We start from the raw sequence: 26,192 nt of genomic DNA, 5'->3' as shown, positions 1-26,192 counted from the left end.
AGTGGCCTCATGAAAGGTACATTTGAGCATGCTGTGAACACCCTTAACCAGTATTTAAACTTATGTATTGTTTCGGTTTCTGGCCGGTATTTTTCTGTACTATGTAAACCAGAAACTGAATGAGATATATTATCATGTTTAGTTTGACTACGCCATAAAGTACAATATCATAAAATCTAAATGTAGAAAAACATTGTTATTACCATGTTAGGCCTAGTTCTGTCACAAACTGTTATTTGTCTTTTTGATACGATGGATAACAAAAAAGGACTTCCTGTTGATATTGATCAGCACGATTGTTCATTCCACTGTACTTTCAAATGTCTACTTTTCAACGCTGCAGCATATGTGGGGATTTTTTATACCAGTACCTATCATATATGCAGATTGATAACAGTGATGTTGTGGTCGGTATCAGCAGCGAAGACCTTTTCTGCTATGGTTAGTGCAGCTTTCATCGACTCAAAAATGCTGAGCGTGCATCCTGTCTGGGACTTAGGTCTGCAGGTTCTGTCTATCAGACAGTTGTCAGTACATAGAGGTGCTGTGAGTAATATACCTGACACTGAAACCAGACATATCCTCAGGCTGATGGTGGCAGGCAGGTGACAGAAAAGATGAGAAAAGAATTGGACATGTTGTTTCTGGTCATATGTTTGCTGTACTGGACTCCTGAAGCTGAAATTGAAGGTGAGGAGGGTTTTGTGTAACTATAAAGTCATCAATATTATTATTATTATTATAAGTTGCATTTTTGATGATTATGTATTTATTTAGGTATTTGATTAAGTAATAAGTAAAATGCTGACAGTAGTTATATTCATATTAAACTGTGTCTCATACTTATTACATATCATACTTGTTTCTATGTTTATTATTGGTGTTGACCGTGACGAAGACAGCGAACATATACCAAGAACAAGTAATGGTTAATATTTAGGACAGATTAATGCCTTTTTCATAGAAGACCACAGAAGACATTTTGATATGTCACAGCAGTAAAAGCATAGTATGCAATAAAATGTAAATTTAAGTACAAGTAATAAAATGAATGATGGCTGAATTTCTTTTAGCTGCTTCAGTTTCAGGTTCCTCTTATTGTTCATGCTGCCGCATACTGGGACACTTGAAAAGAACAAAGCCATCATTAATGTTATGTATATATGATATGTATAGTTTCTGAACTATTAGTTTTTCTTTTCTTTTTTTTTTAACCACATTATTGGTTGGTATGAAGTTATCTTTGAACTTCTATATAAAAGTGCTCTATTGTTGCCAGATCATATGGTATGTGACACTTACCGTTCCACAGAATCTCATTTGACATGATGGGTGATTCTACCAAAAACACTGTATACCTCAATCCTACTGACTTAAAAAAGTCTTTTTTTCCAATACATTTCAAACAAATGAGACCCAGCAAAAAACTGCTTTCAAAACCCAAGAGAACTATTGTGTAGATTATATTTTTTAACAGTCATTTCATTCTTTCATGTGTGCCTTCTTTCACCGCCTGTTCAGTAGGTGCCTGCAGTGATCCTATTGTGAGTATTTTTGGAAAGGATAGGGAGCTTTCAGCTGGAGAGGGCTTCATCCTGAGCTGTGAGTTCACATGTTTAAAACCCCAACATGTCGCACAGCTGTGGAAGAACAGTGGACATGAGGTAGGTTTTAAAAACATTTCTTAACGGTTTTCTGATGTTACTAATTTAATACATTGTGAATTAAGCTCTTGTGTACACTGCAACTGAGTGCACTCTTGATCATGTAACTCTTAAATGTCACAGATGAAGACATTCTCTTGTTGTTGAGGTTAGTTGCTTGGTTTGCAGCACCTTGCCCATTAAGCACTTCCCGTCTGCTTAGGTCAAATGGAATAAGAATTCTTATCTGTGAATGATGGATTTCCACCTTAATGGAACCAGCCTCAGATCACCACAATGTCATGTACACCTTTTCAATCTATTGCATTTCAATACAAACTTTCTGCAAAAAATAATGTCCTCATGAAGATAACAATGTTCGGGTTTTGCACTCCAGCTGTGTTGGATTTGAGTGTGACTGTGTCTACCCACTCTACAGAGCTGCTGAACAGCTGCCAAAAATCTTGTTTTTACTGACCTAAAAGTGTTTTCATTTCTCACCTTGCTGCCTTGATGTGGAGGTGTAGTCCTAGGTGTGTCAGTGCACCATAACATCACTGTTAGGTGTGGTTATACCGTGGATACAACCATGACCCCTCAAACAGAGAGGGCAGTGAACACTGCTTTTCAGGTGGGTGTTAAGAATGTCAGTCACTGCTGATGCTAAAGCGTATCATCACATGAACTGTGTCCATCTCCCAGGACAGAGTGTGCCTTGTCAATATTACTTCCACCACCCCCAGTGTGATCGTGGTCCTGAGAATCAGCTCTGCTACAACGGCAGACACTGGCTATTACTCTTGCATGACCCAGCCGCCCGACACACTCAGCTCTGAAGTTCTGATTCAGATAGCAGGTAAGATGTAGCTGAGCAGTAATGGCACCGTCCTCTTGAAATGATGATGATTTGAAATTTTTCATGTCAAGTCTTGCTTCATTGGGTCACTTTACATAATATCACATTTTATGTCATAATGTATTTTCAATGACAGTGTGTTGTCACTGGTATCTCAACTCTCAGCCAATCACATGCCTCCTACACTAGCAAGCTCAACAACTGCTGTTAATTTTAGCCAGTTAGCTCCTGTTAGTTGGAGGAACAATGTTGAAATAATTCTGAATCAACCAACTAAAACCTGCTTCTGTAAAGACACTTCAGCTTTTAAGTCGTAGCTTATACACATGCTACCTATCTAGCCAGCTAACTAGCTAGGCTAACTTGTGGGCTTGGCTTATTGCTCAGCATCAAAGGGAAGCAGGGTTAGCATTATAAGCTAAGATTAATTGCCACTGTAAACACTGTCTCTTCACTTTGAGGCAGAATAACAAACCAAACTCACAACCATGCCTACCTACTAAACAAGATATGTAGGTAGAATGTGCAGCCTTGTCATGCTAAATAAATAGCAGGAGACTTCAGTCTCTGTGTCTGTGTCCTGTGTTGATTTACAGAACCAGCCTCTAGTTAGCTGAATCACAATTACTCGACATTGTTGTTGCGCTAGCTTACAGGTGCTAACTGGCTAAATCTGGCAGCAGCATTTGTTGGGCTCAACTGCTTAAGACACAGGGGCCATGTGATTGGCTGAAAGGTGAGGAGCAGGAAATAATGCAATGAAACACATGAAATAAAGGTAGCCCAAAGTAAAAGTGTAAATATTATACTGAAATAAACACAAAGAAATGGCACTTTGAAGTCAATTTATTCATTTATTTATTTCATTTTGAACATGATTAGCTGTCCCCTGTCCAGATAACCTGACAGCATCTATCCTGACTACATCCAGCCCCCCTCAACATGACTTCACCCTACAGCACACCAGTGCAACAGGTGAGTTCTTGCAGCCATGTGGCGCAGCAGACAGAAAGCTGTGAATAATTAGTATAATATCTGGACCAATTGATTGCAATACTGCTTTTAAGAACCATGAATGCCATTGTTATACCATCCACAGCTGAGAGTACTCCGTGTTGAATGGCACTGTAGTGCTACTGGATGGAATTAGGTTGTGAAATTCACCTTGGAAGGATTGATGAGACTAGTTTGGATAAATCATTCCCACCTCATGTGGCTTCTACTTTCACCTCAAAGCACTATAATACATAAAGCATAGTCCTTAATTAATTAATTACACTTTCGTTTCATGTCTGTCCAATTCATTTTTAGCACGTTTCTTTTACTAGTCCTTTGAACTCTGCCTCTTTTCATCTCTGTGTCTGTTCCTGCAGCTTTGCTTCTGAGAAATGTTATGCCATTAAAAGCCCAATCTGCACCCATGTGTGTCCATGCAGGTCTGCAGGGTCAGATATGGTATTGGATTCTGCTGGGAAAGACTACTGTCCTCATCCTCATCTTGGCTATCCTGGCTGTAACATACAGGAGAGGATGAGAAGGATCCAGATCTCTCTCCATAACATCGCTTTGATTCTGCCATTCTCTTTTCAAATGTAATTCTATATTTTGATTTCTGCATTCTTTAGTCCTCAAATTAAACAGTGAATGTCAGTGAAGCTGCTCCAGGATTAATCTGTTCTGGATGCTAATAATAGTGTTGATTTTCTTGCTCTCCTGGTGAAATTTCAATGTTAAGTGTGTTGTTTGATTTGTGTTTCATTACAGAAACCTCACATGTAAATTGTCTTTAGTTTCTTTTGGCTATAAATATGGTCTGTAACTTGATAGTGGTAATATGTTTATGTTGATCACAAAAACAGAAAATTACTTCATTCATTTTGTTTGTTTTTGCATAATATAAAAGTAAAACATTATTTTTACCTTATTACAACTCAGGCTTTATCACCTTTATTCAGGTGTAAATAGTAAATAATAATGAAAAATAAATCACAATGATAGTTTTTAATTCAACACAGCATGCAGATAATGCATGCATCCATTCATACATGCATGCATACATACATACATACATACATACATACATACATACATACAATATGTTGAAGTGGCCAGAGGAGAAGTTTACAATCTAACATTGCAGCCAAGTCACACATGGTTATTTTTAATGTTATTTTAGTATTTTTCTGGAAATTTAAATTAGTCTGTTGATAAGTTAGTTAAGTTTTTAACGTTTGGACTTCATTTTTGGTTGCTAAATTTCCTACGTTTCCTAGTTGCTCTCATGACCTGTCGGGGGCGCTCTAGTCACATGTCCTTTCTTAACTCTGGTTTACGGCCAAAAAGTCATCGAAGAAGTCGGATCCAACATGGCGGCGCCCTACAGCGGCATACGGCGATAGGTATTGACTTAGGTCAAAATAACAGCTTTAAGCTTGAAAACTCAGTAAGAAGTAGAGCAGGAGAAAACATGTTTCCAGAAACGGTTCAGTGTTTAAAAACGGCGGCTCCGTTGTTTTGTCAAGCCGCTTTCTTGAAGGATTTGAGACGCTTGTCCGCACATGGAGGAGCCAGCTGTCTGCAGGCCCGGAGACACTTCGGTGTCAGCCGCTGTCTCACCGCCAAGGTCCCCCCACCGCCGAAACCCAGGGAGAAGGTTGAGATCCCCGGACTGGAGATGATCACCTATTCGGAAAGGATGCACTATGTGCCGGGCTTGTCTAAGCCCGTTTTCCCATCGTGGGAGAGGGAATACAAGGACCCTGGACATTACCGGTCCCCCCCTCTTCAAGAGATGCCGCTGCACAAAGAGAAACCGTGCTATGTGTACAACCAGAGGACCAACGCGCTGGAAGGTAACTTTAAAATGTCACAACTCTGCAACATTTCAAGATCATCACTACTGGCCAGCAGCCGCCACACATGAATGGCGTTTCCCGGCCGAGACTCAGTACTGCTCGTCCCGAGTCAAACATAGTAATAAAATGAGATTTGTTCAATGATGTTTCAAGTGTCGACTAGAGGATTATTGGTGTGCCGTATTTGTCAGAATATCCCACTCACTCTGGTTAATCCGGTAATCTGGCAAAACATGTCCGCATTACAGAGGAACACAAAATTATATGAGCAACATAAAAGTTAAGAATTTGACAACATGAAACCTTGTATGTAACTAAAAACATGAACGCAAACAAACATCAGTGTGTTTGTTTTCAGCCACATTCACAAAGTCAAGAAAGAAAAGCATGCTACTGAAGCTGCATTTTGATTGAATATACTTGATAAATAAAATACAGCTCCAATATTCTATCACATTTTCACTGAAATGTTTAAAGTCCGTCAGTAATGTCCCTTTTGGTTGCCCACTGTCTAATATAAAACAGAAATTCATAATGTCTATGACAGTATGTTTAGTCTTTTATGCTCACAGCCTCAGAAATGCACTCTGTCCACAAAGAATTGAATATTTCTAAGTGAAGTATGTGTCTTGATCACAATGTCCATGACAGGAGGATACTGTTTACATGTGATAATGTTACACAACATGTCATAGAATTGGTCTAAATGCCCATCCTACACTCGTCTGAATGCTCTGTAACAGAAACCTTATTGTTAATGTGTTATTCTTTTCTTTTCTTTTCTTTTTTTTTACAATGAATTGAAACTTTGCGAAACTTGAATACTCTCCTCCTGATCTGTCTCATAAAGCACTGGCTGGCACATCCAAACCTGCATGAGGTGGACTGACCTCAGTCTCTTCATCTCTCTCTCTCTCTCTCTCTCTCTCTCTCTCTCTCTCAGGTGTGCATCAGGCTCTGTGGTTGACCAAAACCAAGCTGATCTCTGGTCTGCCACCTCAGATGCTCTCATTGGCAGAGAATCCTGCCAATCAGATACCAGATCAGAATGAACGCGTGCAGAACGCCATCAGACATGCCCGCTTCTGGGACACGACGGAGGAACGACCAGGCATAGACAAATACAGGTAGTATTGACTAACCTTCGTAAATGAGTCACTGTGATCACCATGGCTCGTCAAGTGGTGTTGTCTGAGAATCGGCAGCTGATGGCTGCACAGGTACTTTTTACAGTGCTTCTGTGGCAAAGAAATCACTCCCCCTCACTGTTTATGTTCCTTCCCCAGCAACACTTTGCTCTTCAACCTGCTCCATCTGTGCGCAACTCTCCAGTCCAGTCACCCAGCAATTGGAAGGAGGATCCTTGCTGAGAAATACTCATTGGCAGCTACATGGAAAAGAGGTAATACACCCTCTTGAATTACCTGGTGCTTATACTTTAGGGTACCCTATGGGGCTTTTGACCACTGCTAGTGCTATGGAGCAATGTTTCTCCACTTTTTCTTTGTATGGTGCATGCTAGCAAGCCTGTGGATGGCACAGTAGATATCCCTGCCAATGGTCTCAGGCTAGTTCAGCGACTGCAGCTACGCAGGTATGGCCTTGGCTCGTACTTGGATGGGGTGCTGGAATTGGTGTTGCTGGGCCAGTAGGGGGCAGTCTTCCCTTTGCTTCGATTAAAAATCTCAGTGCCTCAGTGCAGTGATGGGGGCACTTTGCTGTGGGAGCTGCCATCCTTTAGGTGAGACAATAAACTGAGGTCCTGACTGTGGTCATTAAAGATCCCATGGCACTACAGGTGCAAAGACCATGGGGTCCCTGATGACCTGAGGAAAAGCCAGAGGATCACCAAAGTCATTCGGATTCTTTCCCTAAGGACCATGAGTGTCTGTACAAAATCTGACAACCTGACTGAAATGCAGACAGACATTGCCAGCATGGAACTGAACTGATTGTTGCTCCCTGAAGTAATAATAAATCTGAATGTACTGAACACGTTGTCATGACTTCCATGTACATTCCATGTTTGTATATCAGGTGAGGACCTCTTCCAGATTAGGGGTCAGAATGGTTTACTGTACAACTCCATGGATCCTCTCCCAGAGGTTTCTGGGAAACAGGAAGTGGCTGACACGACAGATCACATCCTGGAAGACTTCTATCCCGTCTCCCCCACCATCGACCTGCAGGAAGTACACGTGTACAACGAGGAAGTGAACTGCTCAGGTGAGAAGACACCCAGTCCTCTCTCATGTCACACAAATCATGGTCTAACAGTAGTCTGCTGTGTCTAGTTTCCCTGAGGCTGAGTGGAGTTTGTCCACTGTTCAGGCCTAATCAAATGATGTCTCTGTGATCAGGCTTCAGGGGTGACTACCCTTACCCACATGCCCACACACTTTACTTCATCGGGGGAGCTGATACTCACTGTAAGCTCCAACCAGAACAGTTCAGAGCCAAGATGGTCATGTTCACCTTTGGAAACGCTTTGGCGCGTGCGCACAAACTGTATGGGGTAAGAATATACACAGTACACATAACAGGAAAATGGTCTGTGAATGTACAGTATTACCAGTTTCTGAGCCACACCTAACTCTGCAATTATCCCTCTCATTTTCTCTCACTTTGTCTCTTTCTACCTCTTACACTCTGTGTGTGTGTGTGTGTGTGTGTGCGTGCGTGCGTGCGTGCGTGCGTGCGTGCGTGCGTGCGTGCGTGCGTGCGTGCGTGCGTGTGTGTGTGTTAGACCCAGCCCCAACGTGTGCTAGATCGTCCCATAACATTACAGGCAGTTGGGACCAATGGTAGAATTTTCCACTTCATGGTTTTCCAGCTCAACACCACAGATCTCTCAGGAGACGACGGCATCAAGAACCAGGTGCTTCATTAAAACAAAAAAAAAAAAATAGCTGTATGTGCTGCTTTGTGAGACAGTCCCTGCCACCAGATCTGAGTGACTTGCTCCTTTACTGCAGAATCTGCAGCTATGCAAATATGCAGAAGTCTTGCCGTGCATTCCACAAAACTCATGCTTTATCAAAATTTTAAAGCAACATAAGGCACCTTCTGCCAAAAAAATAGTCCAGATAGATGTTAATATACAGTATTTGACTCTTATATGTTGGTGTATCATTTTTAAAGGAATAGGAAATATGCTTGTTTGCTGTCTTGGAGAGAGAAGATGAATACATTCTCATATCTGTCTGGTGAATATAAAGCTGCCGCCAGCAGCTGGTTAACTTAACCTTTTTTAAAAGAAGTTCTGACATAGTGAACAGTTATCTCACGTGACTGATCAGCTGATCCGCTCAGAGAGATTCAAGCACTGCAGCACAGCATCTCACCTTATTTGATGTAACCTCCCTGACATTAATATGTGGAACAAACTGTCTTATTTCTACTTTCTTTTTTTGACTGGCGCTCTTTTAATTACATCAACTTCTGCAGTGGTATAATTATCCGACTGGAGAATCAGTGCCACCTAATGCTTATCTTGATGAACCAACTCTAATAATCATAACAGTAGTGGATGGAAACAAGCATTCATTCACATTTTCCTGAGCAGATTTTCTTGAAATTCGGTTGAAATTATAAATAAAAATAATTTCCCAAATTGGGATTAATAAAGAAGCAGTCCAAGCCACTTTGTGACAACAAGGCTGTGTGACTTACTGCAGCCAGCCATTGTAGCCTGGCACATAGCTTCCATAAAACCACAACGTGCTCATCTTTACATGTAGGTTTTTGTGCAGATGTCTCATTTTCCAGTTTCAATATTTTACCACCTGGCTCAAGGCTGGCAACTTCCTGCAGGGAGAAAACATGGCAGAGCAGAGCAGGACTGGAGCCAAGAAATAGTTCCACACATGCTAAGCTAAGTTTGCTGACCCCTTGCCCAAGCTCTGTAGTTAGCATACAGATATGAAGAGTTGTATCAATCTTCTCATCTAACTCTCAGCAAGAAGGTGAAACATTTTCGAAAATATTTCCTTCACTTGTAACGGTAAACTCTCAAAGCAACATCATGCAACTTACTGTGGTGCAAAGACGTCAGATGGATGTTGCAAAACTGAAAATGAGCACATCAAGTAAACAGAAATACTTTTTAAGCTACTATATGATGTCATACCATTTTACAGAAATACTGTCTTTTGGTTATCCATTAGTCACCTCATGTAGGCTTGAATGCTAGCTCTGAAAATGTTGTAGCTTGGTCCTCTGTGGAGTACGGCAGCTGTGGAGAACTCTCGTGTGGAACCTACAGATCAACAGTGGAGTGGTTTGAGACGTTTGGACACAGTGTTGGAATCAGTGGTACCTTTTGTGAATTAATGATGGCTACAGGTGCCGTCCTCTGCATCAAGCTACAGACTCTTCAGAGCCACCTTGAAGTCTACAGGGAGTGACTGATCAAGATTCAGGCTTTGCTCCCTCTCATATTTAAGAAGCATTCCATCCGGTTGCACAGAGATCAGCACTTCATGAGGATATTGGGGCTTTTCTGCACCTCACAACTGGATGAGGCTTCTACTCAGTAATGAGTAATGAAACAAAAATCCATGCTATCAATCAGAATTCACTGTCAAAGGAAACAAAAGCCCAGATGCAAGCGTAAGTTTGCTGCTTCTCTGCTGTCTTTTTGAACTGCTGTCTGCTCTACACAGGTGTGGCTGGATAAAGACGTCGAGCTCTACGAATTTGCAAAAGTCCGACCCCTCATCAAGAAGAAGCAAGTGATGGTACGACAATCTTTTTCTGTCTGTTGGTAAATGTAACCCACTGCCAAGCTCAGCGTGCCATGTTCTGTCATCTGACAGTTGCCTCCTAATCAATCAGAATCATCTCCATAACTTAAATCAGAGTGAGTGTCTTCCTTTGCGACACAAGGAAAAAAATCTAATATCACTAGTCCTTTCGGGGAGTTTGGAAACTTCACAGGGTCAAAACTCTCCTCACCATGAATGTGTATATACTGAAGAATGTGATAGGAAAGAGCAGCAGTGAAAAGTTAAGTGATTGTGATTGGTTGCTGTGTCTCCCTGTAGGTACCAGCTGGTCTGGCAGGATACAAGCCTGAAACATTCAGCAAGTTCCTGGCCCTGTACCTGCACGGAGCTGTGTAGGACCACATACTCGTGCGTGCGTGTGTGCGTGTATGTTTGTGTATGTGTGTGTGAATGGGATGTAAACCAATACCTTACCAGAAGACTCCTCCTCTGCTTTTGAACAGTCCATGTGGCTCACAGCGCGTTGTCTGGATGATCTGAACAGACTGAAACTGCAGGACTCATTTTAACACTCTGACTCCATCCCTCTGTTTGTTCTTGCTGCTGTGAGAGCGCACTCAATAAACAAACTGTCATTCTGAATGTGTACTGTGGATATGAGTGTGTTCCTGTGCTTTACTGCTCAGCACATATTCTTATCAGTTCATCTTCAAAGCTGAGGCGTGTGTAGCGCACTGGTTCTGTATCCTGTGTCGTGCAAATATGAGGATGATCTGAGCGAAATAACTGGAAGTGATGGCAGGATCAGCTTGTCTGAACACCTGCCTCCTACAATACTCATAATGCAACTCCACCACTGACGGTTTAGCTGAGAGCTGGGTGTGTTAGGCTTGTAACATTCCCAGATTTTATTTAATTTTCTTCAGCCCAAACTGAACTTGAGGCTTTTTATCAGATTTCTTTTGTGGAGCCACAGAAAATTTGTCCCACTTTTTTAACATACAGGACTCCCTGAGACCTGGAAACACTTTGATTTCCCCTTTCACCAAAATGATCAGTAATTTTAATGTCTCACCTTTAATGTGGTACTGTTCATTGTACTTTACTGGTGCAAAAGAACCCACTTACATAATTCCACTAACACACTGTGAATGGTTCAGGGGTCTGGGGCTTTGTCTGGTTGGTCATTCAGCCTTGAGTCCGCTGGCTGGCTGCCAGCAAAAACTCAGATTTAATAAAACTATATGTAACAGAACCTTGACTGCTTTGCACGGGACTGTATTTTGTCACGTGGTAAAGGCACTTTCAGAAATATAAAATGGGAAGCCCTGCTGTGCAAGTTGACACAATGTGCATGTAAGCATATTTTCCTGGAAAGGTGGAGCGGGCAGACACAAACAGGCTGCAACAGTCTGGCAGCGAGAAAGGGGTGTACACATGTGAATGCACGAATGGACGAATGTCAGTAGTGACAGACTAAAAACGCGCTGACCTGACCTCAGACAAAGAGAGAGACTGAGAGAGAGAGAGAGAGAGAGAGGAAACAGCCTGCAGAACACAAAGCTGCAAAAAGGTAAATCAAAACATTTCATTTTACAAGTTGCAATGTTTGTAGTTTTCGAGTCCAGACTGTCGTATATTGACTTGTGTCAAGTAACCCAAACACACACACACACACACACACACACACACACACACACACACACACACACAAATACCGGAAGTCAACAATTTGAAAGCTGTTGATTTCTCATATAGGTTTTGTGTTGTTTTCGAGTATCGCTATGCAAGCTAGTCTTTGTGGTTTTGTTGGTAGTGTATTCTAATTTGTATTGCTGCACTGTATACTTCAATGTCAGCACGTTTACACAGTTATAAATCTCTCAAAAGGCAAGATTTGTCAGGACGAAATAAAATAGAAATATTGGGTAAACAGTTGTTTTCCTTGTACAAAACTCTTACAGGTAGCATACCAGTCTGGTAATAGCCAAGCAAACATTGTAAACCTTTCAACATCTATCGTCCATAGACTGTAAATGGGTATTGTCTTAGGGCTACGACTTTTATTTTGAAAGATCATATTGGAATAGCTTGTGCTAATTTTATCAGCGTGTATCGTGCCACCACAGGTTGCTGTCGGGCGAGTGAGTACACTTTAAAGTACGCTAATACGTTAAAGTTATACTGCTAGCTTAAACGTCCATTTTATCATGTGTCTACTCAAATACTTTGGTACAGTTTAGCCGCTCAGCTGTAGCTTTGGCTTGAAGTTAGCGTTCCGAGCTGTGTAAAGCTTTTGAAGTTAGTTGTCTAAAGCAGTGCTTCCATTGGGTCTGACTGTATCCACTTAGTTCTGCTCAAACCTGTGTGATGGCTGACATGACATGACATGCCCTTTCCTGTCCTGTACCATGTGGAGACAAAGTATCAACACACGGTTAAACTACTCGTATTTACACTAACACTTACGTTAGCTAAGTCACTTCAACGTTCCATTTTCAACTGGAGACACGCCTGCCGCACACAACACAGAGGTGTCATTGAGGTCTGGGGTGTCTGGTGCATGTCTGATGCACCATGTCAGCCTAAAGTCATCTTCAACCAGCCGTGCTGATCGAAGGTGTCCTACAACGAGCTGACGGCTCAAAGTCACTGAATTATTAGGCTTTCTGTGGGTCTGTGGAAAAGACGGTGACAAAAACGTTCAGTGGAGAATGAATCATTGTACAGGAAGCTGTTGCATTAAACTGTGTCGCCATCATCGCCTGTATGAGCGCAACCCTCATGTATACACACTGACCTGATGTGTCCTGGTGTGTCATGGACAGAGGACCTAAGATAACATAGAAAGGCATCTGTCGAGATTGTAGATTTCAGATTTTACCACAATGTACTGCACGCTTCATGCAAATACTGTATGCTCATCAATACATTCCCTGCATGTGGAACTACTCAGCTTTGTCACTGAATGACTTCCAGGAAAATATAACAACACTTAAACACAGCAATTATGTTATTGTTACAATCCGACTGAAACCGAGAAGTGGATCCATCGAACAGCAGTGCTTTCTAAAAATTCACAACCAGCTCTGTAGCTGCTTTTATTTCAGCATGAGCTTAATTTCATTGTTCAGTGTGTTAACATGTTTCGTTCTTTGTGCATCTAGTCATCAACATGACACAGTATTTTCTACAGAGCTGATACCTAGTAAAGATACAACACAGATCAGGTTCAAAAAGTAAGAAAAGTCCCACTTCTGCATACATGAAAGAGCCTCAGTCTGATCTTTCCCTCCTGCTCCTCTCAGCAGGCTTACAGTCTGTTCCTCATGGATGGATTACTGAGCAGGTCTGCAGGCCATCTGACCCAGAGGGCAGGGAGGCTGTAAGCCTTGTTTTATTAGCATTTCTTGTTGGAAAGTCGCATGGTTCAGTGAAAACATCATCAGATCTTCAGTTTATTCTTATTGCATCTTTGTTTATACTTGTCCGGCTGCTGTTACACAGTAAAATGTACCAAAAAATGGCTGAGCGGCCTGATGGAACTCCAGTATTCATGTTGAATGATATGTCGAGCTAGCATCAGGCCCTGCAGTGTGTATCAGGCTGTGCTGCTACTGAAATCTTCTGAGTACTCTGACAGGCGACATCAGCCTCTAACCCTGACCTAATGTACCTTGAAGCTGCCTTTAAATCCTCCTCTGACATGATCAAAGAGCAGATACTCAGCCTTATTGTAAGAATAATAATAATGATAACTCAAAGTGCTTTACAAGAAAGGAATCGCATGTAGTAAGTGGAGTAAAATAAGATTGAAATAAGATGAAAATAAAAATAGACCTGTATGAGGAAGTCATAGTTAGTGAAAGGCTAAAATGAAGAGATACATTTTTTGCTTTCTTTTGAAAATATTCAGCGAGTTGCTTCTCTGATATCTGTAGGTGGTATTCTCTAGAGCTTTGGGACGTATTGGACAAAGGCTGCATCTCTGATTTTCTTTCAACTGCTGCTGGAAACGTCCAGTAAACCAGCAGCAGATGATCATAGTGTTATTGAAGGCAAATAATTAATAAGGGAGATAGCGATGTAGCTTGGTCCTCATCCATTAAGGGCTTTGTATATGAGGAATGTCCTGAATGTTACAGGATGTTCTGTGTGCATTGTATCTGCTTAGTCTTAACTACCATGGCTCTGATCTGATGCTTATCAATAATATCTTAATGCCATGGTCTGCTCAATAGTCAGTCATCATTCCTGTTTATCCAGCTCCACCAGTCTTACAAATAGTCAGTAGTAACATCAGGAAACATTGGTGAACAGCTGTGCTTTGCAGGATTCCTTAGCTGGTTTCCTTCTTTATTCGGTATACTTGCTCAGATTGCATAGTGTAGTTCTGTGGAGAGGTATGCCCATGAGGATTTACACCACCTCTCTCCATTTCCAGCGTAAACAAAATACAAAGTTCAGATGTAGCAGCACTTTTGACCCATGGCTAACCTAAAAAATATTTCTCAGAAAGATGATGGGAAAATGTACCAACTGAGAGCGCACTGCATGTGCCTGGATATATTCCAAAAAGATCCGAATTTCACATTTGGATGTACATTTTGAGTACATTTTGGTGCTTTATGTATACGTATTATCATTTATCCACAGCCACAACCACCCCAGAGGATCACTGGTGAATGTGAATAGTGATGTGGAGGAATTGTAGTTCTACAGTTGCCTATATTTTGTCACTATTGAACTTTACTACCATCTACTGGATTTAAGATGTATGGCATTTATTTGAAAGTAAATGAGAATTTGCACATCCACCAGATTTGTATCCGCTCCAAATTTGGCCTATGCTTCATCTTCCACCAGATTTCATGAAAATTGTGGCAGTAATCTTTCCATTATCCTGACAGCCAAACAAACAAACTGAACCAAAAACATAACGGCAACATAATGGCAGCGACAACAATATTAATTTCTTAACTTTAAATGTATCTACATACAAAAACATTACATATAGAGGAACCCTGCAGCACCAGTCCTGTGTTGGTCAAACCATAACAGCACATGTTGTGAAATGGTGTAGAAGTAGAGCACAGCCACTGGTAATGTAAGAGATGTATGTGAACGATTTTGGTGTCACTCTTTTAATCTTCTTAAACCAAGACAACGGACCTCACCTGAAATTCATTTCAACCTCTGAAATTCTTCTCCCCTCAGCTTTGAAGATGAGTTCCAGAGTGTCAGCTGGTCCAGAGAAAGGGGAGGAGGAGGAGGAGGAGGAAGAAGAAGAAGAAGAACAAGAAGAAGAGAGTGCCAACCCGACAGTAGTGAAAATGAGTCAGATTGTAATGCCCTGTCACTGCAACCATCGACAGGAGCTGAGCGTGGGACAGCTGCTCAAATGGATTGACTGCACTGCCTGTCTTTCTGGTGAGGTGTGTGTGTGTGTGTGTGTGTGTGTGTGTGTGGAGAGAATTCAGTGAGTGTATGTCATGTGGTGTGTGTTGAAATGCTTCCGTTTCATTTTTGAGTGTCCAGAATATGTTGTAACCACTGACTAACCAGACAGAACATGACGTATGTCTGTGTCATATGAGCAGCTGAGAGGCATGCTGTGTCACCCTGCGTCACTGCCTCCATGGATGACATCGACTTTGAACACACCATCAGGTATCAGGAAGTGTGTGTCTGTGTGTGTGTGTGTATATATCACCAGTCAAAAGTTTGGACACACCTTCTCGTTCAATTGTTTTTCTTTATTTTTTCACATTACATTTTTTCTACATTGTAGATTAATACTGAAAACATCCAAACTGTGAAGGAACACATATGGAATTATGAAGTAAACAATAGAGTGTTAAACAAACTACAATATGTTTTATGTTTTAGATTCTTCAAAGTAGCCACCATTTGCTTTGATGAGAGCTTTGCACACTCTTGGTATTCTCTCAATCAGCTTGATGAGGTAGTCACCTGGAATGGTTTTCAATTTACAGGTGTGCCTTGTTTAGAGTTAATTTAATACAATAATACTTGTCTTCAGTATTAATCTACAATGTAGAGAATAAAAAAGATAAAGAAAAATCATTGAATGAGAAGGTGTGTCCAAACCTTTGACTGGTACTGTATATGTACAGTATTCACTAACACTTCCTTTATATCTCTGTGTTCAGCGTGGGCCAGGTGGTGAACATCAAGGCAAAGGTCAACAGAGCCTTCAACACCAGCATGGAGGTCAGATAAGCTTGGATTAAGTGCTTATACACACAAAATCAATTGATCTCAAATAATTAAAATCCATAAAAAATTCCATTGGATTTGGAATCACTGAAAGCATTAGTTCACCCAAATTACAACAAAACATGTTCACTTGGCAGAAATTCTCAAATAGTAGCCTGGGCCTTTATTTACCTCAGTGGCAGAGAAACTTGGAAAAGAGGCTTTATTTGTAATTTGTGTATGCAAACTGGAACCTTGCCACAGTTGATGTATTAATGCACCAGACCTACCACAGCCATGCCGACATACTGTAAATATGAAACGTTAGGGAACATACAGTATTCTTTAATCCATCTGGGGTTTCACTGCATATGCTGTTAATACAATCTTCAACATGAAAGACGTTTCTAACTGAATACTACCACCTACAAGGTTACTGATTTCATCTGTTACTAGGCCTCTTTTATTTGTTCCATTAGTAAAGTAGTGCTTTAGTGTTGCTGACACATTGATTGCATTTAAAGCATGTACCTCAATTACCTCAATAATCAACACTTACTGTATGCTTTAACCATAGATTATCCCTGATGTATTCTATCTCAGGTGGGCATACAGGTGAGCTGTGAGGACCTGTTCTCCGATCGTCACTGGAGGGTTTGTCACGCCTATGCCACCTTCGTTACGCAGCGCACAAACACAGGAGAAAAGGTGAGGCTTGTGTTGCATGGCACGTGGTTGCTGGCAACGTGTTACTGTACTAACTGCACGTCTCTGACTGTGCGTGTGTGTGTGTGTGTGTGTGTGTGTGTGACACTTTTTCTTACATTTTCTCAAAGGTGACTTTGAAGCCCATCGTACCTCACACTCAGAAAGAGCAGGTTGAGTACAGTGTGGCGGCTGAGAGACGACGGGTCAGGATGCTTCATGATGACATCATCAAAGACCTGGTCTCTTATGGGTCAATCCAGCAGAGTAGGTTTGAAGCACACTGCTACTTCCAGGCATACAGCAGACCACAGATACTGGAGGGTGCTGTGACTGGAGATTTGTTGTGAATTACACAGAGGAAGTGAAGGACAGAGACTGAGGCTCTGAACACAATCAGACAGTAATGAAATATGAAATGTGATTCCAGTCAAGTAGATCGTATCACTTTGCTTTGTGTCACTTTCTGGTTGACTTGCACAAACGCCACACATGCTACAACTTAAATGATTAAAAACACTCAATAAACCAGGTGGTGACATGTTCCTTCATGACCACCAGCACGCACGCCACAGTTTATTTTCATTTAATCCCACTTACACCGTCCTGCTGCCCCAAATACACACGAGAGCACCAAATGTGGATTTATCTGCCACCGAAGAGCACTCAGAAAATGCATTATTTCCTCCTGTTTGAAAAACATTTTACAAAAACTACAGCAGCCAGCTGTTAATGAAACAATATATTTAGGAGCAGATATTAAAGATTCACACCTTCAGTCAGAACCACTGGGGCTGAGAGCCACAGATAGAGCGGGACAGTCAGGAAGTATTGAGAGAAACACATTGTTGGTTTGGGCCTTTTCATGGGATTGCTGATTGTTACTGTAAATAGAATAATACCTAGCACATCCTTTAAAACTTTGCATTAAATTTGAAATTTGTGTGTGTGCCAGGTGACCACTCGGCAGTGGACAATGCGGTGGCAGCAGAGAGGACCAAGGTGGAGAGTGTTGAACTGGTTCTACCCCCACACGCTAATCATCAGGTTATTTATTTACATCTCTGCCTCTGTTTATCTCAGGAAGGACATGAATCAACACTTATTTCCTGATATGATAGTAAATGATAATCAGTGGTACTATTATACTTTTATACTTGGAATATTTGTGTAATATTGGATTTTTTTTTTTATAGTAAAACATGTTGGTATGGTGCCATTGTGCAACACAGTATAAAAGTCCATTCATAATTCTAAACACTGAAAGACTTTTACTATTCATGCACTCTGTGTTTCATCAGTGTTGTGTCATTGCAGTGTCGAGGGGGAAGTTGACTGTATCTTCGTCTGTTTGTCTAAATACCAGGTAAATACCTTTGGAGGACAGATCATGGCTTGGATGGTGAATGTAGCTACAATTGCTGCCAGGTAGACACACACACACACACACACACACACACAGAAGGACAGATTGTGATCATATTTCACATTTGGTCTGATACTGAATCGGTGACACTGATCTTGGGTGTTCACCTTCAAACTGTACTGATTGTTCAGATCTTCTGTGCTGCTGGTTGAAGAGGTGTGAAGCATCCAAGTTTTACAGTTTGTAGCTTCTTTGCAGCAACATCCATATTTGAAGCATTTTAGTCCACCACAAGCTCATTGGTTTGATGTTTTTGAAATCCATAAAATTTTACAATATTAAAGGTCCAGTCTGGAACATAGACGTAAAAACATCAGTACTGATATTAGCCTGTAACTTTACTTAGAACAGTTTCTATGCTTACAAACAAACGCATCCCCCCTTCACATCTGTGACAGTATATTGTGTAGTATAATCTGTCTTTTTGTTTGCAGTCGTCTGTGTCAGGCTCACCCAACTCTGCGGACCATCGACATGTTCACCTTCAGAGGACCTTCTCAGATTGGAGACAGAGTGCTCCTGAGGGCTATAGTCAACAACGCCTTCAAAAACAGGTATCAGTGTTCAGAATCAGCCATAAAAATAGAAGATAAGATCAGACTAGTTCAGTCTTTACTGATCTAAGTGGAGAAAACAGGTCGTGATAACAGCTCTGTACACTCTGTATTCATGACTTACTTGATGTGTGTCCTTCAGCATTGAGGTGGGGGTGCGTGCAGAGGCCTACCAGGAGGAGGGACCTAACCGCCACATAAACTCTGCCTTCATGATCTTTGAGGTTCTTGACAAACACGGGAAGCCATGCACATTACCACGGATACGACCTGAACCCCTGGTGAGTTAGCCACCAAAATTAAAACAACTGAAGAAGGCTGCTCTTCACGTGGTGGCATGTCTGTAAACATTTAAACTCTAAAACACTGGATCACTACCTTTGAAGACCATTAACCCCTTGTTAGCTATTGCAAGTTGGAGCGTGTGTTCCTTAGGCAGGACATGAAGCTGAGCCTTCCAAAATAGAGGAGCTGATGGAAAGTAGGACATTGATGAAAACTCCTTTAAAACAGCAGGAGAAGGTGGGATTAGTCTAACATCCACAAACTGACACTGTTATTACTGCTATTACAACAACTGATAATAGACTGGAGACCAGCCAAAAAGCTAATCATTTCTCATCTGTGACAGTTCTAAACTGCTCTCATATTAACTTTTATTTCAGCTTTCCAGGGCTGGGATTGGAGGTGTGACGGCCTGATGGAACAAAGATGATAGCGATAAACTTATCTTGACTGAGGAAAAATGTCACCACTCATAAACTGTTAGAAGGACCAGCCTTGTGTTCATTGAAGCTGTTCTTATCACTGTGTCTTAATCCTGCATGTATGCATACTGATGGGAGATCAGTCGCAGGGTGAAAGGTGCTGTGTTTATGGAGTAACATGAATTTTGAGATAAGAGTATTATAACAAACACAACCAGACTACAGCCGTCATGGGCTTCTGCCTCTATGTTGACGATACCTGTGCACAAGCACCACCTGTATGCCACTGCCTACACATAAACTGGCATTGATAAAAGAAGAAAGCTGTGAGAGTGTACAGACCATGTACACACACTGCCTTCTAGAGACAGCTGCTGGTGATGTGATAAGATGGACATCTTCAGAGTGTTATGCGTTTGGCCCCTGGTTGAATTAGAAAATGCAAATGCCCTTGGGTTGCATCATGGGAAATGTAGGATCCAGTGTTTATGGAGTTTGACCCGTAGGCGGGACTAAAGGTGTGGATATCTCGGCCTCTGCTGCACACATTTTGAACATCCTTTTTCTTCATAATACATCACTGGAGTATCCCTTTAATTTGATAATAACATGCTGTGGCAAGGTCTAAAAACACTGCACCTTTAATTGAAAACACTACTGTGTGCTGGAACAGGTGGATGTAGGAGCTGAATAGATGATTTGAGGTTTTTAAAGTGGCCTTCTCTCTCTGTCTTTCATTCACAGGAAGGGGAGAGGCGGTTTCAAGAAGCCATAGCCAGGAAGAAGATCAGATTGGACAGGTAATCTGTCTGTCTAATCCTGTGAAGAGCACATTAGCCTTTAGATCCACTTCTGTGTGCCAAACATGATAGAGTTTGTATATTTTATGTTAATTTGGACTAAAAATAATAATAAGAAGAATCACAACGGCAATGTCAAAATGCAGTACAGCCCGCTGCAGTGTGCAGTGCAGCTCATTTAACATAAATAGGACCATGTAACCTCTCAGAGTTGTAGTTGCTGTGTTGTTTACTTGACAGTATCGTAAATCCTTCTAATTTCTCTCTGTTTGTTGTTTCAGAAAGTATATTATTTCCCGCAAGCAGGGTGAGATCCCCTTGTCTGTGCCCTGGGACCCCAGAAACCAGGTGAGGAAAAGGTTTTACTAACAGATACGTGTGCTGTAAATAACACATCTATGACACCTCATTCTGGTCCAGACGGTCACATGCACAGAGAGAGAGCCAGGCTACAGTTGAAGTTGAAACATTGTAAAAGCAGGCTGAAACCATCCCATCCTCACAGGCAGAGACTGTTCTTTTGCTTGCACTGACTTATTTTGCTGCTGTGGGCACCAGTTCACTGCCTGGACAGCTTTGTTTACTGACCACAGCACCAGCTAGAGACTGGAGGCTAGAGACATGTAGCTCTGTATTAAATGATTGACTCAACCCAGTCACCTTTAATAAAGCTGCCATGGTCAAAGGCCATTGGAATATTTGAGAGAGCAGGATTAATGAGTGGATTAACCATGTGACTATAACTATATGGTGGATTAATTATTGACAGGAAGTGTGGAGACTTTTCAAACTGCACTAAAATGCATGAAAATCAATGGCTGCCTGAAAATGACCCTGAAAACATATGAATAAATAAATTCAGAAATATGTCAACGTTTGGAAAATGGATAGCAGTGATGTAAAGTATATTTAATACAGTGTGAAGTAGTGCTAGGCTAATATGCTGCTTGAATGGTTAGAAGAGATGCACAGGAGGATAATTGTCCAGTATCCACATGGTGTCTTCTGCTCCATGTACATGTTTATGTGTTTGTTTGCTGTACATAAATATGGTGTGTGTGTGTGTGTGCATGTGTGTTTCCAGGTGTATCTGAGCTATAACAATGTTTCAGCTCTGAAGATGCTGGCTGCAAAGAAGAACTGGCGGCTAAGCTCTGAGAAGGACGAGGTACCTGCTGTTTTCTCCCTGGAAGGCAGTTTTTTTTTTTACGTTGGGTACATTTTGGGTATGTTTTGAATTTTTCCCACGCTTCATGAGAAGCTGGATGTTTCATGTGATTCTTTGTCTCCAGGTCCGTCTTTACACCTTGGAGGAGAAGTCCATGTTGAGTTTCAGGGTGGAGGCGGAGATGGATGTTCCCGCTCACAGAGCCTTTCGTCTGCTGGCTGAGCTGAGCAACAGACCGCGCTGGGACCCTCATTATCAGTAATGTTTTCCCACACACACACACACACACACACACACACACACGCACGCTCACAGTTTGTAAAAAAATCAGTTCAAATAAAGTGTGTCTCCACGACATGTATAAAGGTCAGGGTGTACTGTGTGTCTGATGCTCAGGGTACGATTTTACAGGAAGCAGGTAGGAGTCTGCTCGCCCTAACATAGTGTAATGCTATGTTGACATGTTAGTGTGTGTACTCTTTCAGGAGTAGTGTCACGGCTCGGTGTAAGATTTCAGTTGCAACATGCCTACGTTGGAACTCTCTCAGCCAGAGAAAACCATACACTATCAGTAAACTCTGTCCCAAGTTAGAAATTACCTTCAAACTAGGTTAGATTTGAACTTACACAGCTAACTGAACACCATTTACATTTGTTATGACACAGTGCGATAACGCTTCATTATGCTCCTTCATTATTGTCTCTTGTGTTTACCTTGTAAGTCCAAATACCAGCAGAATGTAAATGTAAGGCACCCATTACTCCACTGGTTTGACCACTCAGGAAGTCATGTGACATTTAAAGGTGTTGTAAAATAAAGAAGTGATGATGCTGGGCAGCAATGCTACATGTACATAATATCATTAGGAAGCCAAGTACCAAAGACATGTAAACACCCTCATCCAGTACAGGAGTACATGTGACATGCAGCATCCCCACTTTACATACTTTGTGTGATCGGAATTACTTTTTTAGTGGTACCTGTATGAAAGTTTCTAACAATCCCTCTAGAGCCAGTTTAGCCAAAGCTGAGGTCTCCTTTTGACTCTTTGACCTCGCCACACTTCCCCCAAAAACTCCAGACTTTACCAGATGGAATCTGTCAGAATTCCAGATTTTTTTCTGGAGGGTTGATGTTAAGATGTGGGTGGCCTTTATGATATATCTGTAACAACATTCTCTAATTCTGTGTCTCTGGTACTTGACACTGTAATCATGATTACATCTCTCTGTGGGTCAGTCTGTCCTGTAATATTCTCTGCATAATTCTAATTGGCATCTGGTGTTGCTGATGAATAGTGTCATTTATTTAGTGGCTAAATAAAATGTAAACATTTATTTTCGGGGGTTCAAGGATTGAAAGTTTAATGTGTCTCGTACACAGGTGATACATCGGTTTGTCGTGAAATGCATTACAGAGTTCAGCATCCTGATGGCCTTTCTGAGTCTCTCTGCGTTTGGCTTGTGGCTGCAGAAGTGTTTGCCTGAGTGTAGAAGCTGGAATAGTCCATTGCTGTGGGAGCAAGGATCCTTCATGATAATGCTCTGGTTCTGTATCTGTACCTTCAGGTGTTGGAGTTCTGCAGAGTGGGGGATGTAGACCTTATGGTGTAGAGCTCTACATTCCTGAGCAGAACCAGTTGTTATTTCCACAGATCCAGAGAAGAAGGTCTAGGACCCTCATAGAGTTTCAAGTTTTCAGTTGAAATGCTGTTATTTTGAAAAGCACTTCAAAAATTCTTTTTGTTTGCAATAACTAAATATGTTAAATCTACAGACACTTTTTTTTGCGCAAAACCTTGAAGAATCCAGGAAGTGTAGTTCAGTTTGAGCCCATAATCCCTGTAGAAGGAATGAATATTGTATCCAACACGAAGTTCATAACATACTGAGCCCAAACAGCCTTGTTTGTTTAACTAAGTCTGGACTCTGATTTCTGTCGGGCAGCTTTAAGAGTGTGGCCAAATACAAACACAGGTCACACTTTATCTCTATACTCCGGCCGCTTGCTGTAGCTTCATGTTTATCACACACACAAGAGTGTTATCAATCTCCTGGCAATAAAGCAAATACGTGTATTTCTAAACTATTACTATTCCTGTAACATTATAGTCAATATTTCTTCATTTCACTTCAAATAAACTACATCTCTGTCAACATCCTCATCACTCGGTATGTCTCTCTGCATCCTTTCCTAAATCAGGAAATGTGAGCTGATTCATCGGGTGGATGATGAGGACTTTCTGTATCGTGTGGTGGCTCCATCAGTGCCTAAAGTGGGGGTAGGCTCCCCAACTTCGGCCAGTCCAGGAGAAGGGATTCTCCAGGACTTCATCTTGTTGGCTTCCCAGAGGAAGCCGTGTGGCAGCGGGTCAGTACAATGACTGGCTGGACGCTCTGATCAACAGTTCAAAGGTCTACACACAGCTCTGTCCTGCAGGACTTACTGTCACTTCTTGTTTTTCCGTCCCCAGAGATCCATACATCATCGCTGTGCGTTCAGTGTCCCTTCCCACTTACCCTCCTGTTGAAGGATATAACAGAGGAGAGGTTCTGTGTGGTGGATTTACCATACTGGAGACCAAAAACAACATGTCACTGGTGAGACAAAACATGATTTTAGCTGATAACACAGGTGCACATTTACATATAATCTAAAACTTTTATGATTTGTATCTGTTTCCAGATCTGCTACTATAATCAGGCGACTCCAGAGGTTCTTCCCTACATCTCCACAGATATTGCCGGATTCTCTTCCTCTTTTTACCACGCCTTCTTCTCCTGCAGCCAATACCTGAACAGGAACAGATTGCAGTCCACCTCCAAGGAACACACCGGCCAATTCCAGGCCACGAATACAGACAGCACCCAGCTGTAGACAGTCAGCGGTACTGTACAGGCCAGTTTACATCACAAAGTGTAGCGTGAGGTCAAGCTGCTGCTCGTACAACATGGTACGATTACCATTGTCACTTTTTTTAAAAAAGGTATTAGAATAAAAAAAAAATTTAAAGATCACAGTAGTGAGTAAAGAACAGACTAGGCCTTATATTCAACCAGAATCAGGTGTAAAACACAGACCTGTGTTCCAAATAAACGCTAATTCAATATTATATTTGGACACAAACACAAAAACATTGCAGTCTGTGTCACCAATGGTCAGTTCATGAAATGTCTTATGTTGGTAAATATAAGGTAGATGTTAAATTATTATTATGAATCTAATGAAGTGTGGAGTTTATTTGAGAAACACTAACAGCAGCATTGAAGCTGCAGTGCAGGACTTGTACATGTAAGTAAGTAAAAATGTGTTTTGTTCAAGCCTTTTAGGCCCATCAGCACCAGATGAATCTCTCTGCATTCTGCAGTGTACTGGAGTTTTTACATCTGGTGTCTGTGGCATCATTCCTGTGCTGGTGCACCAGTCATGATGTCTTTTACATAAACCAGCAGTGACTGGTTTGCCAGAGCTGAAGGGGGGAGCAACTAAGTGATGAGAGAATTGAGTGACTGCCGTAAGCACATTTCTTTGATAAAAAACGTTTGATGTGATGTTTCATTCAATGTTTTCATAGGACATTAATAAAATGTTTTTAACAGAATGTTGTTTTGTGTCCTGTGGCCACTCTGTTGAGTCAGTTCAGTGAGAACATATTGTCTTCTAGCAAGACCAAGAGTGCAGCCCACTCTATTAGCAGCGCTGTGGGGCTGCACTGAAGTGCTTGGAGAGCAATGCTAACATTAGTGTGCTAATATACGCACAGTGACATTGCTAACGTGCTGACCTTTTAGCAGGTATATCCTATGTTCAGTCAAGTCAAGATAGTTTACTCTGCACCAATGTAATGGAGGGACCAACTAACTGAAACTGCCACAGTTAGAAACACACCACTAGCTGGAACAACATATGGGCTGAGAAATTTAGCAAGGCAGCTTCTAATTTGGCAGTCAAAGACTTGTGATAAAGACAAGTACTGGAAGCAAGGTGTTTTACAGTCAAACCTAAACCCGTTACCAGATCCAGCCCAATTGTCCGTAGCCACATACCCGGTGAATTGAGGGTTCATTTTGACCGGTTGTTGGTGGTTGTTGAAATAGTGGAAAAACTAACCAAATCGAAGAAGTATGTTTTACAATAATAAAATTACTGTTTCTATCAATGGAGTCTGGTGGCTTTGAGGAGAGTGATAGACTGGCTGTTTCTGGTTAAGTCTTATTCTTTACAAACTGGTCCATCTCTGTAGGAATCCTTTCTATAATGTTGCCAGACACTTAGAACAACAATCTGAGCCTGTCAGTGGCAAAAACAAACACTTTTAATGGACATACACTGATGGGGCACAACTGCCACTCAGTCACTCAGACATAAAAACATGGTCAAATTGGGTTCAGGCTGAGTTTAATGTTCTCTTAAGAGTACCACAAAAGTCACTGTGCAGGGTACTGTGTGTGCGGCACACCAACACACTCACTGTACATGTACAAGTGACACCTTAGCGTAGTATGTTGACTGTCATTCAGAGAACCAGGGT

General features: G+C 41.5%; 2 protein-coding genes across 3 annotated transcripts; both read left to right on the top strand.

Annotated features, from left to right (window-relative positions):
- Positions 1-4,842: 4,842 nt before the first annotated feature.
- On the top strand, positions 4,843-10,723 carry mrpl37 (mitochondrial ribosomal protein L37). Its single transcript, XM_076744740.1, has 8 exons — positions 4,843-5,351; positions 6,298-6,481; positions 6,641-6,756; positions 7,392-7,580; positions 7,715-7,869; positions 8,101-8,232; positions 10,019-10,093; positions 10,400-10,723. Exons 1-8 carry the CDS (start codon positions 4,967-4,969, stop codon positions 10,475-10,477), a joined length of 1,314 nt encoding a protein of 437 aa, XP_076600855.1. The 5' UTR covers positions 4,843-4,966; the 3' UTR covers positions 10,478-10,723.
- A 232-nt stretch (positions 10,724-10,955) lies between these two features.
- Positions 10,956-25,239, top strand: acot11a (acyl-CoA thioesterase 11a). 2 transcript variants are annotated; one of them, XM_076744738.1, is made up of 17 exons: positions 10,956-11,654; positions 15,299-15,511; positions 15,682-15,751; positions 16,255-16,315; positions 16,904-17,008; positions 17,137-17,272; positions 17,961-18,052; positions 18,372-18,433; positions 18,866-18,985; positions 19,128-19,266; positions 20,437-20,492; positions 20,774-20,840; positions 21,577-21,660; positions 21,785-21,918; positions 23,864-24,031; positions 24,135-24,261; positions 24,347-25,239. In XM_076744738.1, exons 2-17 carry the CDS (start codon positions 15,307-15,309, stop codon positions 24,536-24,538), a joined length of 1,818 nt encoding a protein of 605 aa, XP_076600853.1. In that variant the 5' UTR covers positions 10,956-11,654; positions 15,299-15,306; the 3' UTR covers positions 24,539-25,239. The 2 variants fall into 2 exon arrangements, with proteins under 2 accessions (XP_076600853.1, XP_076600852.1); XM_076744737.1 differs by lacking the exon at positions 10,956-11,654 and adding an exon at positions 12,181-12,225.
- The last annotated feature ends 953 nt before the right edge of the window (positions 25,240-26,192 follow it).

This window comes from Chaetodon auriga, chromosome 12, assembly GCF_051107435.1.
Source record: "Chaetodon auriga isolate fChaAug3 chromosome 12, fChaAug3.hap1, whole genome shotgun sequence".
NCBI lineage: Eukaryota > Metazoa > Chordata > Actinopteri > Chaetodontiformes > Chaetodontidae > Chaetodon > Chaetodon auriga.
This window is presented reverse-complemented; position numbering and strand designations above follow the sequence as displayed.

Bases quoted from the DNA above. Each gene is read 5' to 3' on its own strand.
- acot11a (XM_076744738.1), top strand. From the start codon at position 15,307: ATGAGTTCCAGAGTGTCAGCTGGTCCAGAGAAAGGGGAGGAGGAGGAG. The intron at 20,841-21,576 runs GTGAGGAAAAGG...GTGTGTTTCCAG, and splicing joins CCTGGGACCCCAGAAACCAG to GTGTATCTGAGCTATAACAA. The intron at 21,919-23,863 runs GTAATGTTTTCC...TTCCTAAATCAG, and splicing joins CGCTGGGACCCTCATTATCA to GAAATGTGAGCTGATTCATC.
- mrpl37 (XM_076744740.1), top strand. From the start codon at position 4,967: ATGTTTCCAGAAACGGTTCAGTGTTTAAAAACGGCGGCTCCGTTGTTT. The intron at 7,581-7,714 runs GTGAGAAGACAC...CTCTGTGATCAG, and splicing joins CGAGGAAGTGAACTGCTCAG to GCTTCAGGGGTGACTACCCT. The intron at 8,233-10,018 runs GTGCTTCATTAA...TGCTCTACACAG, and splicing joins ACGACGGCATCAAGAACCAG to GTGTGGCTGGATAAAGACGT.